The 26658-nt window shown below is 44.7% G+C and overlaps 1 protein-coding gene across 6 annotated transcripts in view; it reads left to right on the top strand.

Annotated features, from left to right (window-relative positions):
- Positions 1-26658, top strand: part of ANKS1A (ankyrin repeat and sterile alpha motif domain containing 1A) — a 178351-nt gene that overhangs the window by 97687 nt on the left and 54006 nt on the right. For all 6 annotated transcript variants that reach the window (XM_019456827.2, XM_019456830.2, XM_019456826.2 and 3 more), the window contains one exon: positions 8761-9350. In XM_019456827.2, coding sequence (XP_019312372.2) covers positions 8761-9350 — 590 coding nt within the window. The remainder of the gene's footprint in view (positions 1-8760; positions 9351-26658) is intronic.

Here is a 26658-nt window from a genome sequence, read left to right as displayed (position 1 = left end):
AACATAGAAGTCTTCTGAAATCCTTATTCAGGGCTAGCATAACTAGCAACGAGAGCATGTTTCCAGTTTCATGTGGCATAGTCATTTATTTCTCTTTAGCATTTAACTCTTTGCCCACTGGACACTCTGGACATACTGTTCTGAGAAACTGGACAACCTCCCAGGTTTGATAGCAAGTGGGAAAGTAGCCAAGATCTCTAAAAATCATTGTTCTCTGTGGTGCTTTCTGCAGCATCCACTGATAGTGCTTAGGTCTAGGTGAAGTGGTTACTTAGCTTAGGACAGTGATGAATGATTATCTGAAGACAGTGATACATGTGGACTCTTTGGCACGCAGCTGCACTCTGAGGTTTTTTAGATGGAAGTAAGTCAATATTCCTGAGAGCCATGCGTTTAGATCTAAGTGAAGTTTGCGCATGAGCACGAAGACCTTAATCCTCTTGGAGGGGAGGAAAATGTTATTTTAGCTTCTCCCTCTACTCCCATGTCCCAAGTGCTGCCAGTTCCTGAGCCTTTAGAAAATTCATAGTATAAGCCTTGGCTTTTCCCTTTGCCAGCTTGGGATTCTCAGGTATGCTTCCATCTGTGTCCCATTTTTATATTTGGTTTAGTAAGACTTCAGGAAGAAGAGTAAGTTGGTACCTGTATTCATTCCACCATCTTTACCTGGAAGTCCATGCTAGCTTTTCATGGTAGATTCCCAGGAGTAAGTTTGGATGCTTTTTCCAAATGCAAAATACGTATATATACATATTTATGTGTGTATGAGACAGTTTAATAATTAAGCCTTATCTTTAGCAGCTTCCTCGTCTCTTACCTTCTTCCATTAGAGGAGCTTCCGCCAAAAGCCCTACTGTTACAGCTGCCTTGCTCTTATCAATTTCTATTTCTGAGTTGGAATAGTTTGCTTTTCTCTCCATTGCAAAACAAGTCCAAGCCTTGTGAGGTATATACATCTGTATTTTCTTCCATAAAATGTATTGACAGCCATTTATATACATATGTATATGTGAGGCATACGTAAAATACACGAAAGGGCAGAATATGTTAAATTTTTATAGATTGGTGTAATTTTGGAATTCAAAAGATCGATAAATTATGTTAGCGCAGGAGATCAGGAAGACTTTATGAAGGAAGTAGCATTTGAGCTAAACCCCAAAATAGAGAATTCTATTTAGTAGGCAGAAGTAAGGAGGAAGGAGAGGGTCTTCCAGCCAGAGGGAGTGGCATAAACAAGAGTAAAATGTTAGATGATAGAGCTCGTGTTTGGAGAATGGTAAGTAATCTAGTTTGGCTCAAACAAAGAACTGGTTGTGTAGAGTATTGGATCTCAAATGTCAGTCATTATTACAAAGATAGTGCAGTGTTGTTGAAGCTTTTCGAGTAAGATGGCAGGATTGAAGCCATGCTTTACATATGTATAATTGTGGAATCTTTGATTGCAGTTGGGAGAGACTAGAGGCAGGAATATCCTGAAGTCAAGAGACTTCAAGGAATCTCTTGAAGGAAATTAGGCTCCAAACTAATAGTACGAAGTGATAGGAAGGAAGGGTATGGATGGTGGAGGTATTGAGGAGGTAGAATTAACAGGACCTTACAATCAAATGTGGAAGAATCAGGAAGAGGGGGTATTCATGATGATTCTTAGGTGTTGAACCTGGTTATTTGGGAAAATATGGTGCACCTGACAGAAATAGGGGCTTGAGAAGGGACATGTTTGAAGGAAGATGTTAAGTTCAGTTTTGCATATGTTAAGGATATTAAAGATAATGAATATCGGGAAAGATACCTCATAAATAACTTAGAAATGTAGGTCTAGTGTTCAAGAGAGATAGAAAGATTAGAAATGCATATTCAGGGATCATCCAAGTTGAGGTGGTGGTTAACATAAAAGATAATCAGTTGCTGAGGGAAAAACTAGAGAGATTGAAGAAGTCAAGAATATAATTTATATTTAGAAGCACAAGGGTAAAGAAACATAGGAAGATAACCAGGATAATGCAGTGTCATAGAAGCCAATGTGAGGAAATTGAGAGAGTGAGAAGTGAATGTGAGGCAAACCCCAAAATAACTGTTGTTTAAATAAGACAGAAGTCCAGAGGTAAGAAGTCAAGGGCTAGCGTGACATTTCATGATGCTCAAGAAACCAGTCTCTTTCTGTCATCATGGTTCAAGATGACTATTCAAGTTCAAGCTGTCAGCATAGGAAGAAAGAAAAGGAGAGAACTTTAAAGATAGTTCTCAAAAGTTTCACTTTCTCTTAGAACCCGTTGGCCAGAATTTGGTCATGTGACTATACCTAACTACAAAGAAGATGGGAAATGTAGTCTTTAATGTAGGTGGTTTGACCCAATCCAAAAAACCCCATGACCAAGCAGGAAGGGGAGAGTGGGTACCAGGGATAACTGGTAAACTGTGTCACATGATAATAGAAAGAGCTAGAAGCAGTGAAGACTAGAAAAAGGCTTCAGCAGTTAGAAGGCTATTGGTGAAATTCAAGATGGGGAGATACTTCCCTGAGGTAGGTGGGAAGAGATCAAATTATCCCCAAGGTTTGACATGTGTGGTATTGAGAACAGGTAAGGAAGTTTGTCCGATCTAAGTCTTCTCAGGAAATTGATGTCATTACCCAAGAGTATAGGTGCTGTGGGAAAGATGACAGTCTAAAAAGAGTGGGAGAAATGAGGATTCAATCTTATGGTGATACCACAGTTTTCGAGAGATGAATAAAAGGGTAGCTAGGCTTGGTAGTAAACTTGGATTCTTGCTCTACCACTTACTGGTTGGTGACCTTGAGGAGTCATTTAACTTCTTTAAGCTTCATTTTCTCCATGTAAAGTAGGGATTCAAATTCTTACCCCATGGTTGTGAATATTAAAAAAGAAAGTGTTTAGCAGCATGTCTAGCATAGAATAACTAGTACCTAATACACTGTAGCTATTGGAAGCCAGCTGAGGACTCAGTTGTTTCTTGAGTATTCAACAGGGCTCAACATTCCAGCAACTGGAGGAGAGAAAGCAAATGGTTGTGAATACCCAGTGCTGGAACTGGCAGAAGATCAAGGGAAATAGAGACAGCAAGTGTGCTGTTAAATTAGGCACGGTTAAGTATCATGGCTGGTTGGAAACTGATCCAAGCAGAGCTGGTGTATTAAATAGGGAAGTTTGAGGGGCCACAGAGAGGGGACAGACTCTTCAAGAGGAGTTTCAGGAAACGGGGGAGATGTCAGGTAATCAGGACCAAGTCAAAGTAGAATAGTCCGAGTCCCAAAGCTGGGCTGTACCTGTGGGTGCTGCAGTGAGTGGAGGTTCCTGACCTGAAAGTTTTTCCCCCGCTGTGCTGGCACACATCACCCTGAACTGAACTTGTAGAACGACAGGACCTTCTCTGGCATTTGAGTTTTATTCTATCTAGAGTATAGGGCCACTTAGAAGAAACCAGTCTCCTTTGCAGAGTCGAGAGAAAGGAAACCAGCCTCTGGGTGCAGTGTTAGCATGAAGAGCAGTTCGGAAATGGTTGTAAATGAAAAATGATGATAATGATAGCTACCATTTAATGAATGCTTCTTATGGGCGGCCATGTGCTGAGTTCATCTACACTGATTAGGTCATTGTATATCTCATGACAAATCTTCCGGGTAGGGGCTATTTTTATCACTGTTTAATAGATGAGAAAGAAGTTTGGTGTTAGAGCTGGGTCTTAAGCCCCAGTCTAGCTGAATCCAAAAAGCCTGTTTAACCATGAGGTTAAATCATTTCATCCAGAGCTCTGCTGCTATTCACGTTCTTAGCATCATAGAACTAAAAGGGAACTTAATTCATCTAATCAGTGTCAAATCATACTAAATGTCAAAGCCCTAGACAATGCATTTACAGCCATTCATTTTTTAAAAAAAGACCCAGGGAGGGACTATAACTTGGACCTCCTGAATCCCAGTCCAGGTCTCTTTCTGTTTCTCTGATTGTCGTGGACCAGAGAATGGATGCTAGGTCTACTTGTCTTATCGGATCATAGTCGCCAGCAAGTCCCTGCATAACCTAGTCGGCCCCTTCCTTCTGAGGAAAACACGGTGGCTCTCCAAAAGTAGCCAAGGACTTAGGAGTTCTCCTGGACACACCCAGTTCCTGGTGCTCACCATAGCCACTGGGCAATTGGAGGGTTCCAATCCTAACGGAAAAGAAGAAGGCACAACAGTCTGGGTAGCCAGAGTAACCTTCTTCTCTGTGTCCGAGGGTTGATTTGACTTACAAGTTCTCACACACGCTGCATTTTTTTGCCCTAATTTAAACAGACGGGGGTGGGAGGGGGGTGATTGAAAAATGTGTAAATGTTAAAATGTTACTGTTCAAAAGTCCTTGAGTTCCCCCGTGGATCATCATAGTAATTAAAATGCAGCACAGAAGACCCCCTTGCTTCAGCGGCTCACAGGGTAAAAGGAAAATGAACACCCAGAATGAATAAAGATTGAAAGTTGAAGGTGCTGGGAATTAGCATGCTGCTGTGTGCTACTCAATAGAGCAGATGGCCTTGATATATGGGGAGAGTAAGGAAACAGCTGTCCCTGTGTCCTAGCCCCTTGTCTCTCTCCTAGAAGGGCAGGTTGTAGGGATGGCTGAAGGCAGTATGGGAGGAGGAGTGGAAGCTGTGTAGTTTTTTTGTTTTGTTTGTTTTTTGAAAGAGTGCGCGCATGCACACACGCGGGGACGAGCCAGGGAGGAGCAGAAAGAGAGGAAGAGAATGTTAAGCAAGCTCCACGCCCAGCGTGGAGCCCTACACAGGGCTCCATCTCATGACCGTGAGATCATGACCTGTGCTGAAATCGAGTTGGAGCCCAGGCGCCCCAGAAGCTGCGTAGTTCTAAGGTGGGAGCGCAGTGATTCCCGGTCAGGGAAAGCCTCAGGCCTGAGGATTCTCTTCTGCGAGTCTGAAAGTCTGTGAGTGCCCAGGCACCGAGGTTCCTGTCTCTGCTTTTTCTAATGTATTTCCACTAAACTTTAAGCCTATCAAGACCTTACTTCTCCTTCAACGCCCTGCTCAAAAGCTACGTCTTCTGAGAATCCTTCTGGCTGAAAGCAATCACACTTTCCTTTCTGCTCACTGTGCATTTGGTTTATGTATCTATTAATTTTCATCTGGAATTCGTCACTTGTGCATATGCTAGTTTCTTTGGATAGCTGGTAAGCCCGTTGAGCACACTCAGTGTCTTCATCTTTTTTTATCTCTTGGGTGGCCCCTGAAGACAAACATTTTGCATGTGCTTATTGATGGAGTGGGTGGTTACAGCCACAGTTCTGGGGCCTGTATCTCACTTCAGCCCTTCTTGCTCTATTATCTTCTGTCCCTTCCTTCTGCTGTCGAGAGTTGTAAGGATGATGAAGGCAATGGATGTTTGTATGTGTCACGTACGCTGTCTTTGGTGAGCTTTTGCACAAACCTACGAGGAACAGACAAGTTATTGGTCTCGTCCGTGAGCAAAATATGTTGTAATGGATCCTGTGCGGAGAATAATAAGAATTGTTAATATCTATTGAGGGCTGGCATGTGCCAAATGTGGTGCTGGGTGCTTTACATGTATAATTCTCACAACAATCCTAGGAAGTACGTACTATTATGATTCCAAAATTATAGGTGAGAATACTGGGCACAGAGAAGTTAAGTAATTTGCTCACTCTCTGGCTCATGATCAGTGCCTTATATTAATATTATATTAACACATTATATTAATGCCCTAAGAGACCCAATATTATCCTGACTTTACAGAAGGAAAGGACCACTGAGTAGTTCTTTTCCTACCTGTTGATTTTGCCAGGAAATCTAGCTTAGCCTTGGATATAGTTTTTTATGAGGCTTATTAAGATCCTGAAGCTCTTAGATCTTGACAAGCTTTTCAAATACCAAGGTGTCTTTCCTAGGGAATTGCCTGGGTAAGTCATGTAATTATAAGAATCCCTTTCCGTGATTTCTTATACCCCATAAAGTATTGGTAGATTGTATTTTCTCTAATGGGATTATGACCCTCAGCAATTCTTGCTCTTCACATATTTCCTCCTTCCATAAGTTTCCATTCCTTCTTTCTGCCCACTTCCTTCCCCCGGTATCTGTCTGGTATTGAGCTCTTGGCATCTGTCTCTCTTTCTTCATTGATGGCTAGCATGAATGGGTGGCTGTTAGACAGAGCCTTCATTGTCAGCTCCCACAGCGACTGAACATTCTCTGCAGCCTGGGTTCTGAGGTCCACCCAGGCAGTGTGAGCCAGGCTAACTCCCAGTTCTGGACTCTGGTGTTTTCCTCTGTCATTGAACTCCCCTCCCTCCCCAAAATATTGTTAAATAAGGAGCTAGATGCTGATACAAAGGAATAGAAGCCTGTGTTCCTGTTACCAAAGTCCTCTTTTGTATTCAAATGCAGTCAGAGGAACATTGCGCCTTGGGCCGGAATCTGTAGGAAATTGGCCACTAGGGTAGGGTCCCAGAGGTAGCAATTTTGACTCTCCCCATCATCCTCTTCTAGGAAGTGCTGTTGGTTTGAACCCCCATAAGATGGTTGCGTGTCGTCTTCTCTGGCCCCACTGCACAACACTACGGGGCATTCTTGTTCATGCTTCCAGTTGTCATATGTGGAATTCATAGCCCTAAAGTCATGGCTTCCTGGGGCTAAGTTAAGCTGGATGGAACTCTTACATATGCAGCATTTCTTCTTCCCTAGAGAAAAGATTCAAGTTGTTCAGTGCTCTGGACCTGACCTTTGGGATATAGAGTTTGTGAGTTAGGGGTGTGAAAATCCTGAAGCAGTCAAGTGTAGAGGAAGGAGATGCCAAAGTTCATACTTCTGGGCTCCTGTGGATAAGTAATCGGAGCCATAAAGTGGAACTAATTGGCTGCCCCCTTGAAGCTTCTGCAGGCTTGCCAAAAGCTGAACAGACTGTGGAGACTGAACCATTCTTCTGGAGAAAGTGGGGTGAATGGAACCATGTCCCTACTCAGACCTCAGGGCAGTGGGCTCATTATGAGAACTGGTTGTTGGGACCCATCCTTAAAGGCCGCGTTGGAAGAGCCAGCATTGTGGGACACTGGCGTTCCCGGTGAAGACTCTGTTTTAGTGTATCATGTCTATAAACTCCCCTCCTCGCCTGACAACCCTGTTCAGTTGTGGAACTGAGCTTCAAGAAGGGGCCTTGGGCTGCAGGCAGGCTGGTGAAGGAGCGTGGGTGCTATGCAGGCAGTAGCAGGAGAGGCACCCAGGCAGGGATTTGCAGCAGCCCCTGAGGAGGAGAAGTTTGCCATCAGAGCATGGTGGAGACTTGGATTGTCATCACCATTGTTACATAAAAAGGATTTTTAAGGACCAGGCAGTCCATCCTACTTATTTTAGATACTGAAGCCCAGCAGGATGAGATCAGTGCCAAGGCCACACAGCTAGAGAACAGCATAGCCAGAACCAGAGCCAGGTGATCAGAAAAGCCTAGGTTAAAGTCTTCTCCCCCGCCACCTTGGACAAAACCACCAAAGGCCTGAGGGCCTTGGATTTCTCATCTGTAAAAATATTTGACCTTGCCCCTTCAAGTTCTAAGGTTCTCTGATCTCACGAACAGTACTTGGGAGCTTTGGGCAGACTACGGAATCATTTGGTATCTGTGCTGTAGATTCCACTTACGGAGCAGATAACGTTGAATATTAGCTTAGGAATGTGAGCTAGTACTGGGCACAGGGCTGCTGATGTGGGTGAAAATCCCTAATGGGTGAGAGTTCACACAGGGCGAGCCCCTTGGGTGTCCCAGTGTGATCCTGGCGTGGGACTCTGATTTGGTCAATTATTTATGCCACTTCAGGGCAGAGGCATTTGATATCTTGGGTGAGTATACAGTAGTAGTTGGCCTCCTGAACTAGTAGTGTCAGATTTTGGGGATGTTGGGGAGGTCTTGAGAGAGCTGCAAATATCTCTTGGCATTGACAAATTAGACCGTTTTGTTTTCAGTGGATCAACTGAGGTTAAACTTAAACAAATAGGAGCAGCTGGGAGGCTTTGGAAGGAGTGAGATGTGCACATTCTCAAAAAAAAAAAAAAAAAAAGAACAGAAAAGTCTCTGCTCCCTGAGGAAGGAAGGATGAGGCGTGGAACCCTGAACAGCCCCCTGTGAGGAAGGAAGCAGTTACTTCTCTGCTGTTTTGTTTTGCATGTTCCCTTAAAGAATTCCAGAAGTTGCAGGTTGTAGATCATGACCTCCGTTTTTTTTCCCCTCTGCTGCTGCTTGCCAGAGGAAGGGAGGGCGGGCGGCTCTAAATAACACTTTGGCCTTTATGGAAATGTATCAGATGTTCCAGGAGTGAGTCTCGCCTGCTCGCTGGCACTCTCTCTCTCTTTCTTTCTCACTTTTACTCCGTGTTTGCTCTCTGTCCCTTACTCGTGTCCTTTCTGTAGGATATAGTCAGCACTGTTAGCCTTATATAGCAAGGTCTGGTCGTTAATGTTAACAGAGACCTAGCAACAGGGAGGGCTGCCAGATAGCATTAATCAGGCCAGTGTTTGGAATTTCATAAATGCTCCAACTTTGGGTACAAATTGAACATTAAGAACAATACGAAACTGTTTTCTTCCTTCCCCTCTCTTCTTCTCTCCCTCTGTCCTCTCTCCAGCCCATCCAGCTTCCCTCTTTCCCTGTTTTTGAATTCCTCAGCTCTGCCGTACGCTGGCTGCATTGGAACTTTGTTGATTTTTGCCACGTTTAATTTTTTATTTCTCTGTCTCTCCGTCCACTCCAAGACCACAGGCGGAGCAGCAGCAGCCGGAGCCAGGACTCTGCGGAGGGGCAGGACGGGCAGGTCCCAGAGCAGTTCTCAGGTCTCCTCCACGGCTCCTCCCCGGTGTGTGAGGTGGGGCAGGACCCTTTCCAGCTGCTCTCTGCCACTGGCCAGAGCCATCCAGAAGGGTCCCCTGCACAGGGCGCCTGTCACGAGGCCAGCATGCAGCTGGAGGAGACGGGTGTGCACGCTCCTGGAGCCTCCCCGCCCAGTGTCCTGGACCAGAGTAAGAGAGTGGGTTACCCAGCTGGCCTGCCCACCACCAACAGCCAATCGCACCCCGAAACTTTGACTCACACGGCGTCTCAACACCCTGGTGGTGCCGAGGAAGAAAGAGACTGGAGTGGGGCTAGAAGCCGAGCCCCTCCCACCAGCAAACCCAAAGCTGAACTCAAACTCAGCCGCAGCTTGTCCAAGTCTGACTCTGATCTCCTGACCTGCTCACCCACGGAGGACGCTACAATGGGGAGCCGGAGCGAGTCCTTGTCCAACTGCAGCATCGGGAAGAAGAGGCTGGAGAAGTCGCCCTCCTTCGCCTCGGAGTGGGATGAGGTAAGGCCATGTGACGTCACAGGGAGCCACAGCCCACCACGGCTCCCCTGTGCGCTGACTCCCGGGACCAGGACGTATGAGCCAGGATTGCCCTGGTTCCTTCGCGCTACGACCAGAGTGTTTCTGGCAGCTGTGAGGAGGCAGGCCCCACGTTGCCAGGGCAGGGGATCTTCTTGCCCAGATGGCAAAGGAAAGGTCCATTCACGGGTAAACTGGAGGGTGGAGGCCCCAGGCAGAACAGGTCCGAGGGAGAGGCAGTTCCTAGAAATGACATGCTGTTTGGAAATATTTGGGTCCCATCAGCCACCATTGAGGGAGTCGTGCTCACCCTAAAGATGCTTAAGAACAGCTAGAGAACTTTGTGTGAGTCTTCAGGAGGAAGAGTGAAGATCCAGGGTTAGCCAGGAGGGGATGAGGGGGTGGGCATTGGGAGACCCTGCTGAAAGGGGACCAGAGTGGGGCTTTTCTGTTCTCCGCTCCTCTGTGATTATTCTTACTGCCTTCCCCTGCAGACCAAACGCCTCTCCCAGCAGAAGCATTCTGCCCGTCCCACATTCCCGGGTTGATGAGGCAGAGGGCTAGGTGGTTCCAAAAACAAAGAGAGATTAGTGAGGAGAAAACATTTGGAGTCTGAGGCCCAGGTTCCTTTCATAACCATTGTTATAGAGTAGCTAGAAATATGTACCCGAATATTTTTCGGTGACCTGTGACATATCTTACTGGGCAGAAGAATGTGTTTCTCAAAGACTGGTAAACACCCAGAGAATGTGAAAGTGCTACCCTTGCAGGCTTCTTGCTGAGAGGAAGCTGCCTTTGAAGGGGACTGGCTCTATCTCCCAGGAACACGTTCAAGAGATGAATTTAGCTCTCTGAGAGGAGGGGAACAGTGCAGCTGACACATCCATTTGAGCAATCTGTACACTAAATGCCCTACCCAAGTCTGTTCACGTTGCAGCTGCAAAGTTATGTAAACCAGAGTGAATCCCATTCCCGGTGTGGGAACAGGGCGGAGGCAATTCCTACTGCACTCTTCTCTCCAGATAAGATGAGGTTTGGGGTAGTCGGGCTGAGGTATCCTGTGCAGTAGAAAGTTTTCACTGGTTCATAAACCAAGATTTGGTGAGCCCGTACTAGACTCTAGGCCACTTGAGGAAAATCAGTTTGAGTGAGAGAGCTCCCTGGCCCATGGGAGATGACACACAGAGTTTGTGTGTTTGTAGGAATGTGTGCTCTGCCTTTGTCTTTTACTCATTTACAGTCAAGTATAGGGTTAAGCAGTTTAAGAGTAAGATAAGTCCAGGGCGCCTGGGTGGCTCGGTTGGTTAAGCGTTTGACATCGGCTCAAGTCATGATCTCACGGTTTGTGGGTTCGAGCCCCTTGTTGGGCTCTGTGCTGACAGCTCAGAGCCTGGAGTCTGCTTCTGATTCTGTGTCTGCCTCTCTTTCTGCCCCTCCCCCCGCTCACTCTCTGTCTCTCAAAAAATAAAATAAACATTTTTAAAAAATTATAAAAGGGGCGCCTGGGTGGCTCAGTCAGTTAAGTGGCTGACTTCTGCTCAGGTCATGATCTCGCAGTTCATGAGTTCAAGCCCCAAGCTGGGCTCTGTGCTGACAGCTTGGAGCCTGGAGCCTGGAGCCTGCTTCAGATTCTGTGTCTCCCTCTCTCTCTGCCCCTCCCTGGCTTGTGCTCTGTCTCTCTCTCTCTCAAAAATAAATAAACATTAAAAAAATTTTTTTTTAATTTATAAAAAAAAAGAAAAGAAAAGGTAAATACAGTGTGTTCTGAAATGGCAGGAGGGGCCCATGGAGAATAAGTATCAGTGGAGGTGGGGAGGGTGGAGACAAGAGGTGAGAAAGGGTAGAAGGGGAGTGGAATTAAAGAGCCAAGTGTTTTGGTGAAAACCAGGTTGAAGCTAGAAGAATGAAGAAAGGGCCTTGGAGAAGAGAATAGCATGAGCAAAGGTGTAGAGCTGGGAAAGCTTAGGTCATTTCGTTTCTATAGAGTGTAGAATTTGTATAGGGGAGCATAAGAAATAAGGGTAGAGGGGCACCTGGCTGGATCATCCAGAAAAGCATGAGGCTCTTGATCTCGGGGTGGTGGGTTCAAGCCCCACGTTGGGTATAGAGATTACTTAAAAAATAAAACCTTATGGGGCTCCTGAGTGGCTCAGTGGGTTGAGCGTCCAATTTCAGCTCAGGTCATGATCTCGCGGTCTGTGAGTTCGAGCCCTGCATGGGGCTCTGTGCTGACAGCTCGGAGCCTAGAGCCTGCTTCAGATTCTGTGTCTCCTTCTCTCTCTGCCCCTCCCCCGCTTGCACTAAGTCTCTCTCTCTCAAAAATAAATGAATGTTAAAAAAAATGTTTTTTAACAAAGTAAAAAAAATAAAATCTTAGAAAAAAAAAAGAAAAAGAAATGAGGGAGTGAGATTGGGACCAGATAGTGGGAGGGGCCTGAACATGAGGCTGAAAAGTGAGTATTTTGATTTGAAATGAAGGCAATATCTCAGAATCCTTCAAATGGGCTGGAAGACGGCTTTACCAGTCTAACCAATTACCTCTTCTTTTTGGCCTCATCTCCTGAGCATACCTCTTCCAGCCTAGAGGTAGATCATGCTGGGTGATTCGCCACAGGATATCCGTGCTCTGTTACCACGTGGCATTGCCAGGCAGTCTTACGAGCTCCACCATTTCCTCCTGGAGAAGAGACATGAAATCACTGAAGCATGGCCTAGCTTTTAATTGAAGTTGGCCCTCAGGGGTAACACACTAGTTGTCTCTTGGCACCTTAGTGAGAGGAGGTTCATATGCTAACATTTCTGTTGCAGGTAGAGATTGCATGTAGGTGCAGTGAACCCAGGGACTGTTTGAGGTCTAGGTGTCCTGGGCTAGTCCGTGATGTGACTGAACCACCAGAAGCAGCGTTACACTTCAAATTTGAAAAACTAAGGCAACTGAGGTCTCATTGGAAAGAATTCAGAAGACCAAGAGTGAATATTAACAGGGCCCTTCATGCGAAATCCTTCATCATTGTTTTCGAGTCATATTATACTTGGTTTTTGTGGATATCTCTAGCTAAAGAGAAACTTCAGAAGTGTTTCCCCCAGTGGTTGGCCCTACACACAGGGCTTTGGCAGACTTTCCTGGAACAGGGCATTAGTTAATGACTGCTCCCCACTCTACCCCTGACCAGTGCCTGAAGGCTGCTTTACCGTATCTTGTGCTTGATTTTTTTTTTTTTTTCTGGTTCATCATTAGATCCCCGGGAGGTGGGGAAAGCTGTTCTGAAGGCGCGTGGGTCCAACTCCGCTCGCTGTGGGGCCCAGGCGGCGGTGATCCCAGCACAGATGGGGTTGTGGGCGAGTCTGCCAGGCTGCTTCTAGAAGGCGGTGCAGGGTAATACACAGGGCTCAGGCTCCAGAGCCAGCAGACCCAGCTTTGAGCCCCCACTCCACCATCAACTCCACCTTGTTGCATGAGTGGCCTCAGGAATCCTCAGTGTTGTTACCGGTATTTGTGAAACAGAGGCAGTCAAATCTGTGTTTCAGAGGCGTTTTTACCAGTTAGATGTGTAAGTGCCTAGCACAGTTTCTAGATGCATAAAATATTGAGCGAATGGTAGATATTTGTATTATTATTGTGCTTAAAGCTTTGGAGAATGGGAACTGAGGCCCAGAGTGTCTTCAGAACTTAAGAAAAGCAGAACTTTTTTTTTTTGGGGGGGGGGGGGTTGTCTGGTGCTGGCAGAGTGACCAGGAAGCAGTGGAGTTCAAGCCCCTCACCCCGTGACCTGCTGCGTGACTCCGGCCCACCCCAGAGACAGAAGAGTCGGCCCAGCCTGGAAAAGTAGGGCTGTAGCCCCCCATTGTTCTTTAAGAAGTTAATGAGCCTTTCTGCCAACTCCCTGAGAGGAGAAGAGAAGAGAAGTCGGGGGGAAATCGGCAGCCCTCTCTACTATTTATTTTTCAAATGTATTCTTTTACATAATGGCCAGCAGTGGCTGGTTGGCTGGTTATTGGGGCTGATGTTCCATAGCTGGGAAACCTGTACAGCTGATAGATTGAGAGTCACTTTTTCCAGATACAGACTGCTCCTTACAGGTGCCTAGTGCAGCCCTTGCTGATTACCCAGAACAAGAGGACTTCCAAAAGTTAGCCTGGTTAAGGTAGACCCCTGAGATGGTGTTCATTATGACACTAGCATTCTCCCTATTTTCGGTTAGATTTTCAGTAACGAAAAATAATAGAGTTTGCTTTTTAAAAGAGCTCAGCCTCAGAGGAGATCTAAATCCAAGCTTCAGTAGATACTTTCTCCATTTACCAGTTAAAAGTCAAAGCTCTCGTCGTTATCTTAACGATGCCCGATAGAATAGGGGTGTAATAAAAGTTTAACTGAAAAGCTATACATAAACAAAACATTTAAAATATAAGTCAGGAATGGGAAAATCACCTACATCTCTCTACATGTTATTAACCTCTGTTAACATTTGATGTATATCCAGATTTGGGGTCTTAATATATTTACTGATTTATAATTTGTTTTTCTTACCTAATTACTGCATTTTGTGGGCATCTTACCACGGCAGTGTCCGTAAGATCCAGATTCAGATCTGAATTCTGAGAGGCATAGTATTCTGTTACGTGGCTATATCACAGGGCTGGTGTGTTGGCTGTTGCTTCAACTGTTCTCCTGTTGTTAGACACTGTGCAGGGTACCTTCCATCTGCCCTTCGGGGATGTTCCCTACCCTTCTCCACCTGCCTGTGTGCCCCAGAAGGTGGATCTGTATGGACTGCATCACCAGGCCAAAGAAATCTTGGGCTGGCTGTGTCCTCCTACTGAAGACCAGCTGTCCCCCGAGGCACCTTTCCCAAAAGCTGCTGTCTCTGGGTTCTGATAACTAGTTCCTCCCCTTCACGCTTCCAACCTGAGACTCCTGGCTGTGACTCACTCTCTCCCTTGTTTCTCTCTTCCCTTGTTGCTTTCTCTCTCTGTTACACTCTCTCCCTACTCTACCCCATCCCTTTATTGGGGCACCTGGGTGGCTCAGTCGGTTAACCTTCTGACTCTTGGTTTCAGCTCAGGTCATGATCTCAGGTTTGCGAGATCGAGCCCCTCAGTCTATGATCTCACAGCTTATGAGGTTTATGAGATCGAGCCCCTCGGCCCACACTGTCACCATAGAGCCTGCTTGGGATTCTCTCTCTCCCCCTCTCTTTCTTAGCCCCTCCCCCACTCACTCTCTCTCTCAAAATAAATACATATTTTAAAAATAATAATAATAGTCCCTTTATTAAGCTCCTTTGGTCACCCCGTTTGAATGTGCCGTCTTTTTCCTGAGAGGACCCTGAGTGATACCAACATTTTTAAGCACTGTTTCTATCAAGCGTAAGCAAGCATAGATGGCTGTGTGCTGGAGCAGTAAACATGGCTCGTGCATGTAAATTGTAAATTAATCTTCATTTGCAGATGAGCTAGAAGGTGTGGATATTCAGGGTGCTGGGAAACAGGAGAGATGCATCATCTAACTTGAAGCCTGTCCCACCTCCAACTGTAGGGAAGAAGCCCGTTCTTTCCGTAGAGCTGTGGCGGGTGTCGTCAGCGTTTCAGCTGTGTGCCCCAGAATCACCGTCTCCTAGATGTATTTCCATCCTCTGTCTCTGCTCGGCGCACATCCTCTGCACCCACGAGTGCACACCGCAGCAGCGGCAGCAATTAACGTCTGAAATAAAGACCTCGCAAGAACAAAAATAACTTTCTGGTCAGATTGTGGCTTGAATGTGTATAGTCTTTGGGATCAGATAGGTCTCTCACATACCTGCCTTTGAGTGGGACTGAAGTTTATGAAAGAGAAAACCACAGAAGGCTGCTTGTCTACTTAGCATAAACATTTGAGTAATTTAAAACTTGGCTGAAGGCTTAAGTGATAAATGTGTGTTTTGTAATCAGCGTTCATAAATATTAAACAAGTGGGAAACGGGTAAAGAGCAGGGACGACGTGCTTTGTATACATTTTGTACAAACTGAGAATAATTTCTGGCCAGGGATTTGGGGAATGGCCTGGTTTCATCTGAAATGGTAGCAGAGGGGACCCTTGGCTCTCGGATCCCTCAGTGAGAAAAGGGGCAGGAGCAGGGAGGACGCCCTTCCAGGCCGGGTCTCTGGCCCGCCCCACCCTTCCCGGCAAACTGTCCAGTTGGAGGCATGATGTCATCAAGAGACGAGCTGATTGGTTCAACTCCACAGAGGCTTTGGTTGCTTTTAACCCTTGAGGGTTGGGTGTGCGAGGAGAAAAAAGACTTAGATATAAAATAAAGAGATTTGAGCTTGAGTTTCTGCTGACTGTGGCTAAACTTTCCTCCACACCCGTAGTCTGCAGTTTGTATTGTTCTTTAGTATGTAAACAAGCATGCTGTATAGTCTTTTTGCTGAGCCTAGCCAGCCCACTCTAGACAAGAATGTGATACTCCTACCTCTGGGGACAGATTGGAGCCTGGAGTGTCTAAGTTGCTTCCTGGTGCACACAGGAGTCACAACTTTTATCCTAGAAGCTCGGAATTTGCCTTGGTCTTAAGTGGTCTGGTATGATTGAGAGCTTTTTTTTGGTTGTTTTTTTTTTTTTTCGTAATATTAAAAATAATCTCACTTATTTTTTAGGCAGTCCTGAATCAACAGTTTTGCCTTTCTGTCTGATAAATTCAAGTGATTTTTGTTAGCCCAGATTTGAAAATACATATATGGGCATTTCCATGGGCACACCATACATAGCGGTGTGAGTAAGCCAGAGTTAGTCCTGGCTCTGCAGTTAGTGAGGAGAGGACTGGTGTGCCCAACCCCCCCCCCACCCCACCCCCACCCCACCAAACAGCTCTTGGTGACATCATGCCTCCTAGTGGACAGCTTGCCGGGAAGGGTGGGTCGGCTGGCACCTGGCCTGGAAGGGCGCCTCTCCCTGTGGCTGCCACTTCATTTAGCACAGGAGTCTGGGGAGGCCTGGCTTTTATCTGCTCTGTCCTCATTTCCATGCTTTCCTCTCCTCTCCAGCTTTCTCCCTCCCTGTGTTTCCTACCTTTTTACTCCTGTTTTGTTTCTTTTTTTTTTTCTTAATCTCCTTGTTTCCCCTCTGTTCTTTCTTCCCTGTTCATCTATGCCCTTTCCAGTCTTTTACTTTCTTCCTCACTTTCCTCATGTACCGTTCCTTTTCATTCTTTATTCTTCCTGGTGGCATCAAGGAGAGGCCTTTCCCCAGCTTTCTCCACCTGAAGGATTTTTCTTTTCTCTTTTTTAACAGCTGTGCCAGTGTTAACTCATGTTTCTATTCTACAGAGCATTTTACTGCCTGTAGTGTTAGGTCACTTCTTTCCCCATCTGCCACCAAGCCACGCTGTCCACCCCCTGTCCTTTCATAAACATTCTGGTTGTATTTACCCCCTTCAGGACAGCACCATCAAGGACCAGGTAGGGATTTGTGGTTATTTGTGAAATTGCCAGAAGATGAGAATTCCCCCTCTTTCCTCTTTGTTGTTTCCTTACGCTTGGTTTTTTAATTTTTTTTTTAATTTAAAGTTTATTTATTTATTTTAAAAGAGAGAGGGCACAAACAGGGGAGTTGGAGAGAAAGAGGGAGAGAGAGGACCCCAGGCAGACTCCTCACTGTCTGTGCAGAGCCTGACGGCAGGGCTCGAACCCACAAACCGTTGAGTTCATGACCTGAGCTGAAATCACAAGTCAGAGGCCCAACTGAGTGAGCCACCCAGGCGCCCCACGTTTTGTTGTTTTAAACATCAGACCAAAAGCTTAGTTGACAGTGAATGTCGGTGAATATATGAGAAGAATTTGATCTTTATGCCAGTGCATACAAATGCTGAGAATCACAGAAACATTTTCTGGGACATTCTTTCTATACTTTGCTTCTGCTCTTCCTTCTTTTTTTTCTAGTAATGGCATCAGTTGGATACAGACTATTTTGTATAATTTAGGAAATAGTAGTTAATCTTATATTCTCAGCAGTTGTGTCTGAGAATCAAGTAGAGGTATTTTCATATAATCAACAATAATACATAATTGAAGTGTATTTTTATGAGAAGTTTCCATTCATTCAACTAATTTGTTGAATACCTGCTAAGCTGCAGGTACTAGTCTAAGCACTGGGGGTGAGCAATGAACAAAATAGACAAAATCCCTTCTCCCTCTGTAACTGACATTCTAGAAAGCTGGGGGCGGGGGGGCAGGAAGAGAAGACTGTAAGTAAAATTGTAGTATGCTAGTTGGTGATAAGAGTGCTAATGAGAGGGGCACCTGGGTGGCTCAGTCGGTTAAGCGTCCGACTTCAGCTCAGGTCACGATCTCGCGGTCCGTGAGTTCGAGCCCCGCGGCGGGCCCTGGGCTGATGGCTCAGAGCCTGGAGCCTGCTTCCGATTCTGTGTCTCCCTCTCTCTCTCTGCCCCTCCCCCGTTCATGCTCTGTCTCTCTCTGTCTCAAAAATAAAAATAAAACGTTAAAAAAAAATTTAAAAAAAAGAAAGCTAATGAGAAAAATAAAGCTAAGAAGAAGGATAGAGCGAGATGGGGGTGAGGCTGCGGGGGAGGGGCCCTCGGACAAGGAGGGGTGGGGCCAGGCATGAGTTGAGCTGTCAAGCTGCTTTCTGTTAGTGATTAATTTCTCCTGTCAGACAAATTTGAGATTCCATTCTACACTTACATTGTCTTACAAATCTATCTTACTGCTTGACTTTTACTTTTAACTTCCTTTCGCTTTCTTTTTAGCCACTCTTGCCACCTGCTTCTTTTCTCATCTTGTTTTTTTTCCCCTCTGCCTTTTTTTCCCCATTAATTTGTGTTGAGTGACTTCTTATATGTGTACACATAGAAGCCTATGTACATACATGTATTTCTTAAGCTATCAAATGAAATCTGAATCTGTAAGAATTTCCCAAACTTGATCATTGTCCTTGTTGTCATCCTGGGCAAGGATCACTGAGTGCGTGGTGAAAGAGAGATTGGGTTCTAGGACGCTGTCTTAGGAAATCCATTCCATGGGTGCGTCACATGCTGAAAGCAGAAATAAAATCTAAAAACCAGGATTATAAAGCAAGGAGAAGGAAATTGAAAATTATTTAGACCAGCTGATGGCCAGGAATCTCGAATACAGAAATCCTGTGCGAGAAGTACAGATGACTAGGTAGTCAAGGGGTCAGGACAGGTGAGTCTGAGTATCAGCACCATCGTTTTTGGAACTAAGAAATGGTGCCGATGCCCTGAAAGACTTCTTAAAGGCTGAAGGCCTGATGAATCTGAAATGCTTCTTCTTGGTAGTCAAGCCCACAGGTTCCAGACAGATAATTGCTACCAGTTAGAGAGGGAGATGCTGGTGGCCTCAAACATCCTCTGATCCAGGGTGGATTAGGGAAGTTGGTGTAGAGGGAGCTTCATAGACACCAGGTATGGAGGTCATCTTTACGAGCATATGTGCACATAGGTGTGTATGTGTGGGTGTGGGTTCTGTGTTATTCCAGATGGTGAATTATATTACCTCTGGCATGTCTGGCTGGAGGTGGAGGATGCCTCTGTTAGCCTTGTCCAGGGACTGTGGCTGCCTGATTAGTGAGTGGGTAGTTCATGCGGGCTTGGGTCCGGTTCGGGTCAAGATGCCAGGCATTGCAACGCCTCTGTCTGGTCTGGCCGTGCTCCTGCCCATCTGACCTGCTGGCTGCTTTAGCCCTCATCATCTGTGGCTCACACAGAGCCCCGTGAAGTAGAGCAAAACAAGCTGGCTTCCGTCTGTTCTCACAGGACAACGATATTTCTGTGTTTTTGCCTCCATGAAATGAATAGGCCCCCGAGAAGTTTAATTTGTTTAGACATGTGCTGTGTGGTCAGAGTGGCAGCTAAGTAATTACCTGGCCAGAAAGTGAGGGACAGGCTTTTCTATTATAGAAGACTGTAGGAAAGCAATTAATCTGGACCTCACCTGCAACACAGAGCTCTTTCCTGTACCCCAGTGTTGCGCCAGCACCCTCAAAGGTGTGCTCTCTGATTGCAGCTCTGTGTTTTCGTGGATGGCTGCCCTCTTTGCCTAGGGTTCCTTCACTTCTCTTTGTCCTGCTTTTTCCCATAGATGTTTCCTTTTGATTCCTCCAGGGGAGTAGCCAGTGGGTAAGAAGAATGTTTGTGGCCCGGAGATTGTGGGCAGGGCCGAGATGCTGAGCAGTCTTCCTCACGCGTTCTAATGACCCAGTCTCCGGCACCACAGGGCCCACCTGTCCCTAACTCACGGCAGCATGTTTATTTGTCTGGACAGGTGGAAAACTGCCTAAGCTCACTAGGGGCCTACAAATGACAATTTGTCTGGCAGTCTGTTCTTGCCTGTCCTGATTTAAACAACCAGGAAGCCATCGTAAACTCAGTTGAAATGGTGTGGTTTGTGTAAATGTTCGGGTTCCTTTCTACTTTGGAACTAGTTATTTTCAGCAGAGCTGCCCCAGAACCCTTGGAGTGCCTTGTCTCTGTTAGGCAGTCCTGGATTTTGCTGCCAGGGAATAGCTTCCCTCACTGACACTCCTAGGGTGGACGACCCTGGAGAAGTTTATCTCCAGGGGCTGGCTGAGCCCTCTTTGCTGACCCAGAGGATAGGAGGGAACACCAAGGAAGCTGGGGTGTGGTGGCAGAGGAGTGCGCTTCAAGGGTAGGAGTTACCAGAACGTTTCCAAGGTGTTGACCTGTGCTCTGGGAGGGAATAGTTGTCTTAAACAGCCTTCATATCTAACTGCATGTAGATGTTCAGGCAAAGCCAACCCTGGAAATGGAATTTTTATACACTGGGGATTTTTTTTTTAAAGTTATAACATCCAGTATTATATGGCTGAAATTTAAAAGGTACCAAAGAATATATAATTTTGTAATGCCTCCCTCCAGGTACCCAGTTCCTTTCCTGAGTTTTTGAGTATCCTTCTAGAAGTATTTGGTGCATTCATAAGCATTTTAAGCATGTTAAGTGTTTTTCTTCCTAAGACAAGAGGTGCCATATTCTACACACTGCTCTGAACCTTGCTTTTTTCGTTTGATAATGTATTTTTGAAAATCATTCTAATTAAGTACGTAGTGTTTCCTTTTCTCTTTTGTATTTCATAGTATTCCACAGTATGGTTATACTTAATCATTTATTTTAAAACTTTTGTCTACATGGATATTTTGGATGTTACTAAGTTTTTCCTAATTATAAATAATACTGCAGGGCGCCTGGGTGGCTCAGTGGGTTAAGCCCACTTCAGCTCGGGTTGTGATCTGAGCTGACAGTGCAGAGCCTGCTTGGAATTCTCTCTCTCTCTCTCTCTCTCTCTCTCTCTTTCTCAAAAATTAATTAATTAATTAATTAAAAGTAAATAAATAAAAGTTTAAAAATATGTACATAAGTAATACTGCAATTCATATCCTTATACAAAGTCATTTTAAGATAAATTTCTAGAGGATAAACAGCTGTGTTAAGGGTTTATGCATATTAAATTTACTCTTACACTCACAACATCTGAAGAGAGCCTGTTTCTTCACACCTCACCGATGGGAGGGGGGGTGGTCGGCTTTTTAATCTCTTTGTGGTTAATAGATAGGTAATGTTATCTTGATAAAGTTTTAAAGTGGGTGTCTCTTTTATTATGTGTGAGGTCAGCATCATTTCATATGTTTAAAAAAAAAACTTTTCTGGGTTGTACTTATTCCTTTGCTTTTTCATCCCTCCATTCCTTCCTTCCTTTCTTTCTTTCTTTTTTTTTTTTTGTTGTTGATTTTATCTTTCTTTGAATTTGTAGAAACTCTTTATGTTTGAAAAAATTAGCCCTTTACCTATAAATATGAATTGTCTTTCGGCTTTGTTTATGATTTTAAAAAATTTTTTATTTATTTTTGACAGAGAGAGACAGACAGAGCATGAGCGGGGGAGGGGCACAGAGAGAGGGAGACACAGAACCCGAAGCAGGTTCCAGGCTCTGAGCTGTCAGCACAGAGCCTGATGTGGGGCTCGAACCCACAAACCATGAGATCATGACCTGAGCCGAAGTCAGACACTTAACTGACTGAGCCGCCCAGGCATCCTGTTATTGGATGGGATTTTAAAAATTATTATTGAGATATTATTGACATACAACATTGTGGATTTAAAAAATTTTTTTAATGTATATTTTTGAGAGAGAGAGAGTATGAGCATGCGCGCGTGCGCGCGCGCACACACACACACACACCCACCCACACACACACACACACACACACACACATGCGAGAGTGAGACACAGAATCCAAAGCAGGCTTCAGACTCTGAGCTGTCCACACAGAGCCTGATGCGGGGCTTGAACTCATGAACCGTGAGATCATGACCTGAGCCACCCAGGTGCCCCAATGGATTTTTTATTAACATGCAGAAATTTAAAATTTTGTATAATTGAATCAGTCTTTTCTTTAATGACTTCTGGATTTTGTGTCCTAGTTAAAAAGACCTTCCCTACTCAGATTAAGAAAATCATCATTTTCTTATTTTCTTTTAGGACTTTTATTTTTCAGGTCTAAGTCTTTGTTTCTTCTGGAATTTGTTTTTATATAACGGGTGATAAGCATCCTGTTGACACTTATTTCCATACTTTGGCTACTGTGAATAGTGCCACTGTGAGCATGGGGATGCATAAATCTCTTTGAATATTATTCCTTTGGATATAACATATTGAATATGATATTGAATATTATTTCCTTTGGATATAAATCCAAAACTGAAATTGCTGGATTATATGGTAATTCTATTTTTAATTTCTTAAGGAACCTCCGTACTGTTTTCCACAGTGGCTGCACCAGCTTACCTCCCCACGAGCAGTGGGCAGCATCCCCTTTTCTCCATATCCTCGCCAGCACTTGTGGTCTCTTTTGATGACAACCATTCTGACAGGTGCACTCACTGTGGTTTTGACTTGCATTTCATCTGATGATGAGTGATGTTGAGTATCTGCTCATGTACCTATTGGCCATTTGTGTGTCTTTGGAAAAATGTCTCTTCACATCTTTTGCCCATTTTAGATTGTTTTGATTTTGTTTTTGTTGTTTTGATTTTGGTTTTGGTTTTGGTTTTGGTTTTTTGCTTTTGTCTTTTGCTATTGAGTTGTAGGAGTTCCTTGTATATTTTGGACATCAACTCCTTATCAGATATGCGGTTTTCAAATACTTTCTCCCATTCCCTAGGCTGCCTTTTTGTTTTCTTGATGGTTTCCTTCACTATGCAGAAGCTCTTTAGTTTGATATAGTCCCATTTGTTTATTTTTGCGTTTGTTGTCTTTGCTTTTGGTGTCAAATCCGAAAAATTGCCAAGATCATACATCTTGCTGATTTTTAGCAACTATTTCATCTAGCCCACTATTGGATTCAGTTTTCCAGGTAAGGAAACTGAAGTTTTAAGAGTTGAAAGGACTTGCTTAAAGTGTTAGAGTTGATAAATGAGGGAGACCGGTTGGAGCTACAGCTTCTAAGTCTTAGTAAGATCGAATTTAGAATATAAGTAAATGGAATTTTTGTTTTCACATTAATTCACAGTTACTTTTCAATTCCTCTTGTTTCGACCCAATTTATTACAACACTGTCTTACATTTCCCCCTAACTCCAGAAAAATATTGTGTCATTGTATATAAAGGAAAATGATTTGAGAGAAGGACTCCTAAGAGAAAGCATGAGGTTTTCTTTTCACTATTAAGGCCCAAAGGATTTCTTCCCCTCTCACCATCCCCGATGGAGGACTGTTAGGCTTTGGTTCTTTTCTGCTTTTGTTTTTGCTTTGTGTGACTTGCAGAGTAATGTGATTTCAGGCAGATTCTCAAATTAAGAAATGGGAAGAAATCTGAGTCACCATGTCATCCACCTGCATTATGGACAGTCACTTCCACGTTCTCTAAAAGTGAATTTCTGGCTTCTTCCTGGAAACTTCCAAGTGACTGCCTTTGCGGTCCGCCTTTGCTTGTATGAAATCTCAGAAAATCCTTTCTCATGTCCAGCTCAGATCGGTGACTTCCACCTCCTCAATTCCGGTTCTACCTTGAGGGTCCTGCACACTGTCCTGCTAAACAGTCATTCCCATATTTAAAGCTGCAGTTCTGGGGGTGCCTGGCTGGCTCAGTTGGTTAAGCATCCTACTTCGCTCAGGTCATGATGTTACAGTTTGTGGGTTCAAACCCCACGTTGGGCTCTGTGCTGACAGCTCGGAGCCTGGAGCCTGCTTCAGATTCTGTGTCTCCCTCTCTCTATCTGCCCTTCCCCCACTTGTGCTCTGTGTCTCTCTCTCAGAAATAAATAAATATTAAAAACAAAACAAAACAAAACATTTTAAATCTGCGGTTCTGTCCTCCTGCCCTCAAACCTTCGTGTTTCATTGCCAGGCACCCCAGTTCTTCTCCTTTTCCTCAGATGACTTGTTCTCAAACTGCATCTGTCCTGGCCATTGATGCATCCAGGTCACCAAGTCCTCCTGAAGTCGTATGACATCATTACAGATTGCATTATACGGCATGATGAGATTTTACTTGCCACATGGCTCCTGATAATGCTTCATCAAGGATTGTGATTGCCTCCTTACTCTCCTGAAAAATTAAAGAGATGAATCTGTCAGTGAGCCCAAATCAAGGACTGTATGCATGACCCCTCCAGAGCCCCTACACCCCTGTCAGGAGGCCTTACGGAAAGCTGTTCTCTGAAGGGACTGAGAGCTGCATGTTGCCCTGGGAAGCTTGTGCCTGTGCCTCCTGCCTGGGAGACGCAGCTGAGCCTCTCCCCTGTTGCTTTTTGGCAGAATCAATGTAGGTCTTTCCTGCACCCCCTTACGGAACAATGCCTGTGACTGCTGTCCACTTCCCAGCCAGAATCATTCTGCTCTGGATCCCTGAGCCTTTCTTAGGCATTGTTTAGCAGGTACAAGATTCACCCTGCCCTTAATTTGCAAGTAAAGATGCTTTTATGCCAATTTTCCAGTTAAAATCAGTAGGATAGATGGGGACTGGGAGAGCCTATTTTGTATAAATGACCCCTAGCCAGTCCCCGTAAAGAGTGTCTCAAGCCCAGGGTGCCTGGGTGGCTCAGTAGATTAAGCATCTAACTTTGGATCAGGTCATGATCTCATGGCTCATGAGTTCAAGCCCCACATTGGGCTCTGTGCTGATAGCTCAGAGCTTGTAGCCTGATTCAGATTCTGTGTCTCCCTCTCCCCCTCTCTCTCTCTCTGCCCCTCCCTCTTTTGCACCCTATCTCTCTCTCCTTCAAAAATAAAGAAACATTAAAAAAATTTTTTTGAGTGTCTCAAGCCCTCACTCGCCCTTGACTCTGAAGTCTTCCTCTTCTTCCCTCCTGTGTCAGTCACCATGTTTCTTCCCACAGCATCTGCTCTTCCCTTCCCACCCCCCTCCCCAGTATCACCTCAGTAGCTACCTCCTCAAATATTCTCCTGCTTACCTTTGGGCTTCTCCTCTAGTCCTTCTTACTTGTGGCTGCTTTTTCATGATCTGAAATATTTTGTATTACCTCCCCTGACTAAAAACTACCTTTGGTTCCTTATGGCTCCAGTATAGAGTTTACATTCTTTGGCCTAGAGCTCCTGGGTCTCCGGAGAATGGCCCCAGGGTCAGCTTCTATACCTGGCTTTCTCTCCTATCTTCTACTCTTACTTTGTCTGGCTCCAGGCAATTCCTTTACCCACGATTTTCCTCTACACTTTGGTTTATACTTTTTTTCCTATTGGCATGGCTTTCTTGATTTCTTTTTGTTGAAATTCCACCCATCCTTAAAGGCTTGCTCAGTCATTCATTCAACACATTATCGAGAGCCCATTGTATGGCAAACCTTGAGCTAGGTGCTGGGTGTAGGAAGGGACGCAGTAAACAAACATCCAGCTTTTGAGGGACTTACAGTCTAAACGGAGAGACAGATAGTAAACAAGTACAAACAAAAAATATTTCACAAAGATAAGTGCTCTCAAAGAAGCATATAGTACTCTGAGAGGGGGTGGGGGGGTGGGGACAGGCCCCATTTGGATTGAAGGAGTTAGGCTGGTGAACAGTGGCGGGGACCAGAGGGTCCAGTCGCTGCTGCAGACCTTCCTGCCAATACCTCACGATTACAGAGGCGGCCCCCCTTTGGCTGTGGACTCCTCAGCCCTGACTCCTCAATCCTGAGCCCTGCTCAGTGATTGGCACTATGGGCATTGCTGATCTTGTTTTTTCGTGCATGGTTTGTCTCCCTAATCAGATTAGAGACATTTCAAGGGTAGTAATAACGGTTCATTTCTGCAAGCCCTCAGGTTCCCCTTCCCAGAATGGGCACTTAGAAATGTGAGCCAGTGGTCAAGGATCTCAGATGTTGGAGGTCCTGAGTCCTTAAAATGCCGTGTTCACTCCAAAGAGCTGAAGGTTTGAATTGCTAAAGACCTTGCCATGCTCGGGCATAGATACCGTTCTTTTTCTTCTTGAGGGAAATATAATAATTAAGTCCTTCTCCATCTCACCCTTAAATTTTGAATTTGATTTTCTTTTTAATTCTCTAGTAACATATAATAGCCCTTATGCACCATAACTGAAGGATTCTAGAAAATATGTGGTATAATTTGCTTCACAAATGAGAGCATAGAAGTTTATGGATTTCAGGAGAGGTTTATTGCTAATGTTTTGTGGATTTCTCAATTTGATAGATTAGGCCCCTCCCCTTAATTTTTTTTAAGTTGAAAATGTTTTACTAAAACATTCTGATTTGGAAAAGGAGGGTTGAATTTGACATTTAAGTGCCAGTGTAAGTTTAAGCTGACTCCATTTACTGCCTGCCCTCTTATACATAAAAGAGTTAACATTTATTAAAAAAATATTGAAAAGAGAAGCCCCCTTGGAAATGTCACAGTGAGTATTACAACACTTTCTACTTTCAAGTAGCATATATATAAGTCAAGAACAAAAATAGGTTTGGTCCATTCTTGGCCCTTAATCCTTTAAATTAGACTGGGAAGAGGAAAGAACCAAACCAGATATGGGATATTTTGGTGAAAATATCAGCTTCTGCCCAGGTAGCTCCATCTGTCCCCGTAGGTCTCCAGAAGGACTTGCTGCGGTAGAGTGAATGCGTAACTAAACAAATCCTTAGCTGGGTCCATGTGTTTAAAGCCATTACAGGCTTTATAGGCACTTATTCAATAGAGCAGAAGAGTTAGTTAGCATCTCTGACTTATATGAATGCTGGTGGAATTGATTTGGCTAAAGCGAAAATTTCTTGAAGTCTGTTTTTTAAAAATCAGAAATATTGCTGCTGATCTAGAA

Source organism: Panthera pardus, unplaced genomic scaffold, assembly GCF_024362965.1.
Source record: "Panthera pardus isolate Hobbes unplaced genomic scaffold, ASM2436296v1 HiC_scaffold_17, whole genome shotgun sequence".
Classification (NCBI taxonomy): domain Eukaryota; kingdom Metazoa; phylum Chordata; class Mammalia; order Carnivora; family Felidae; genus Panthera; species Panthera pardus.
This window is presented reverse-complemented; position numbering and strand designations above follow the sequence as displayed.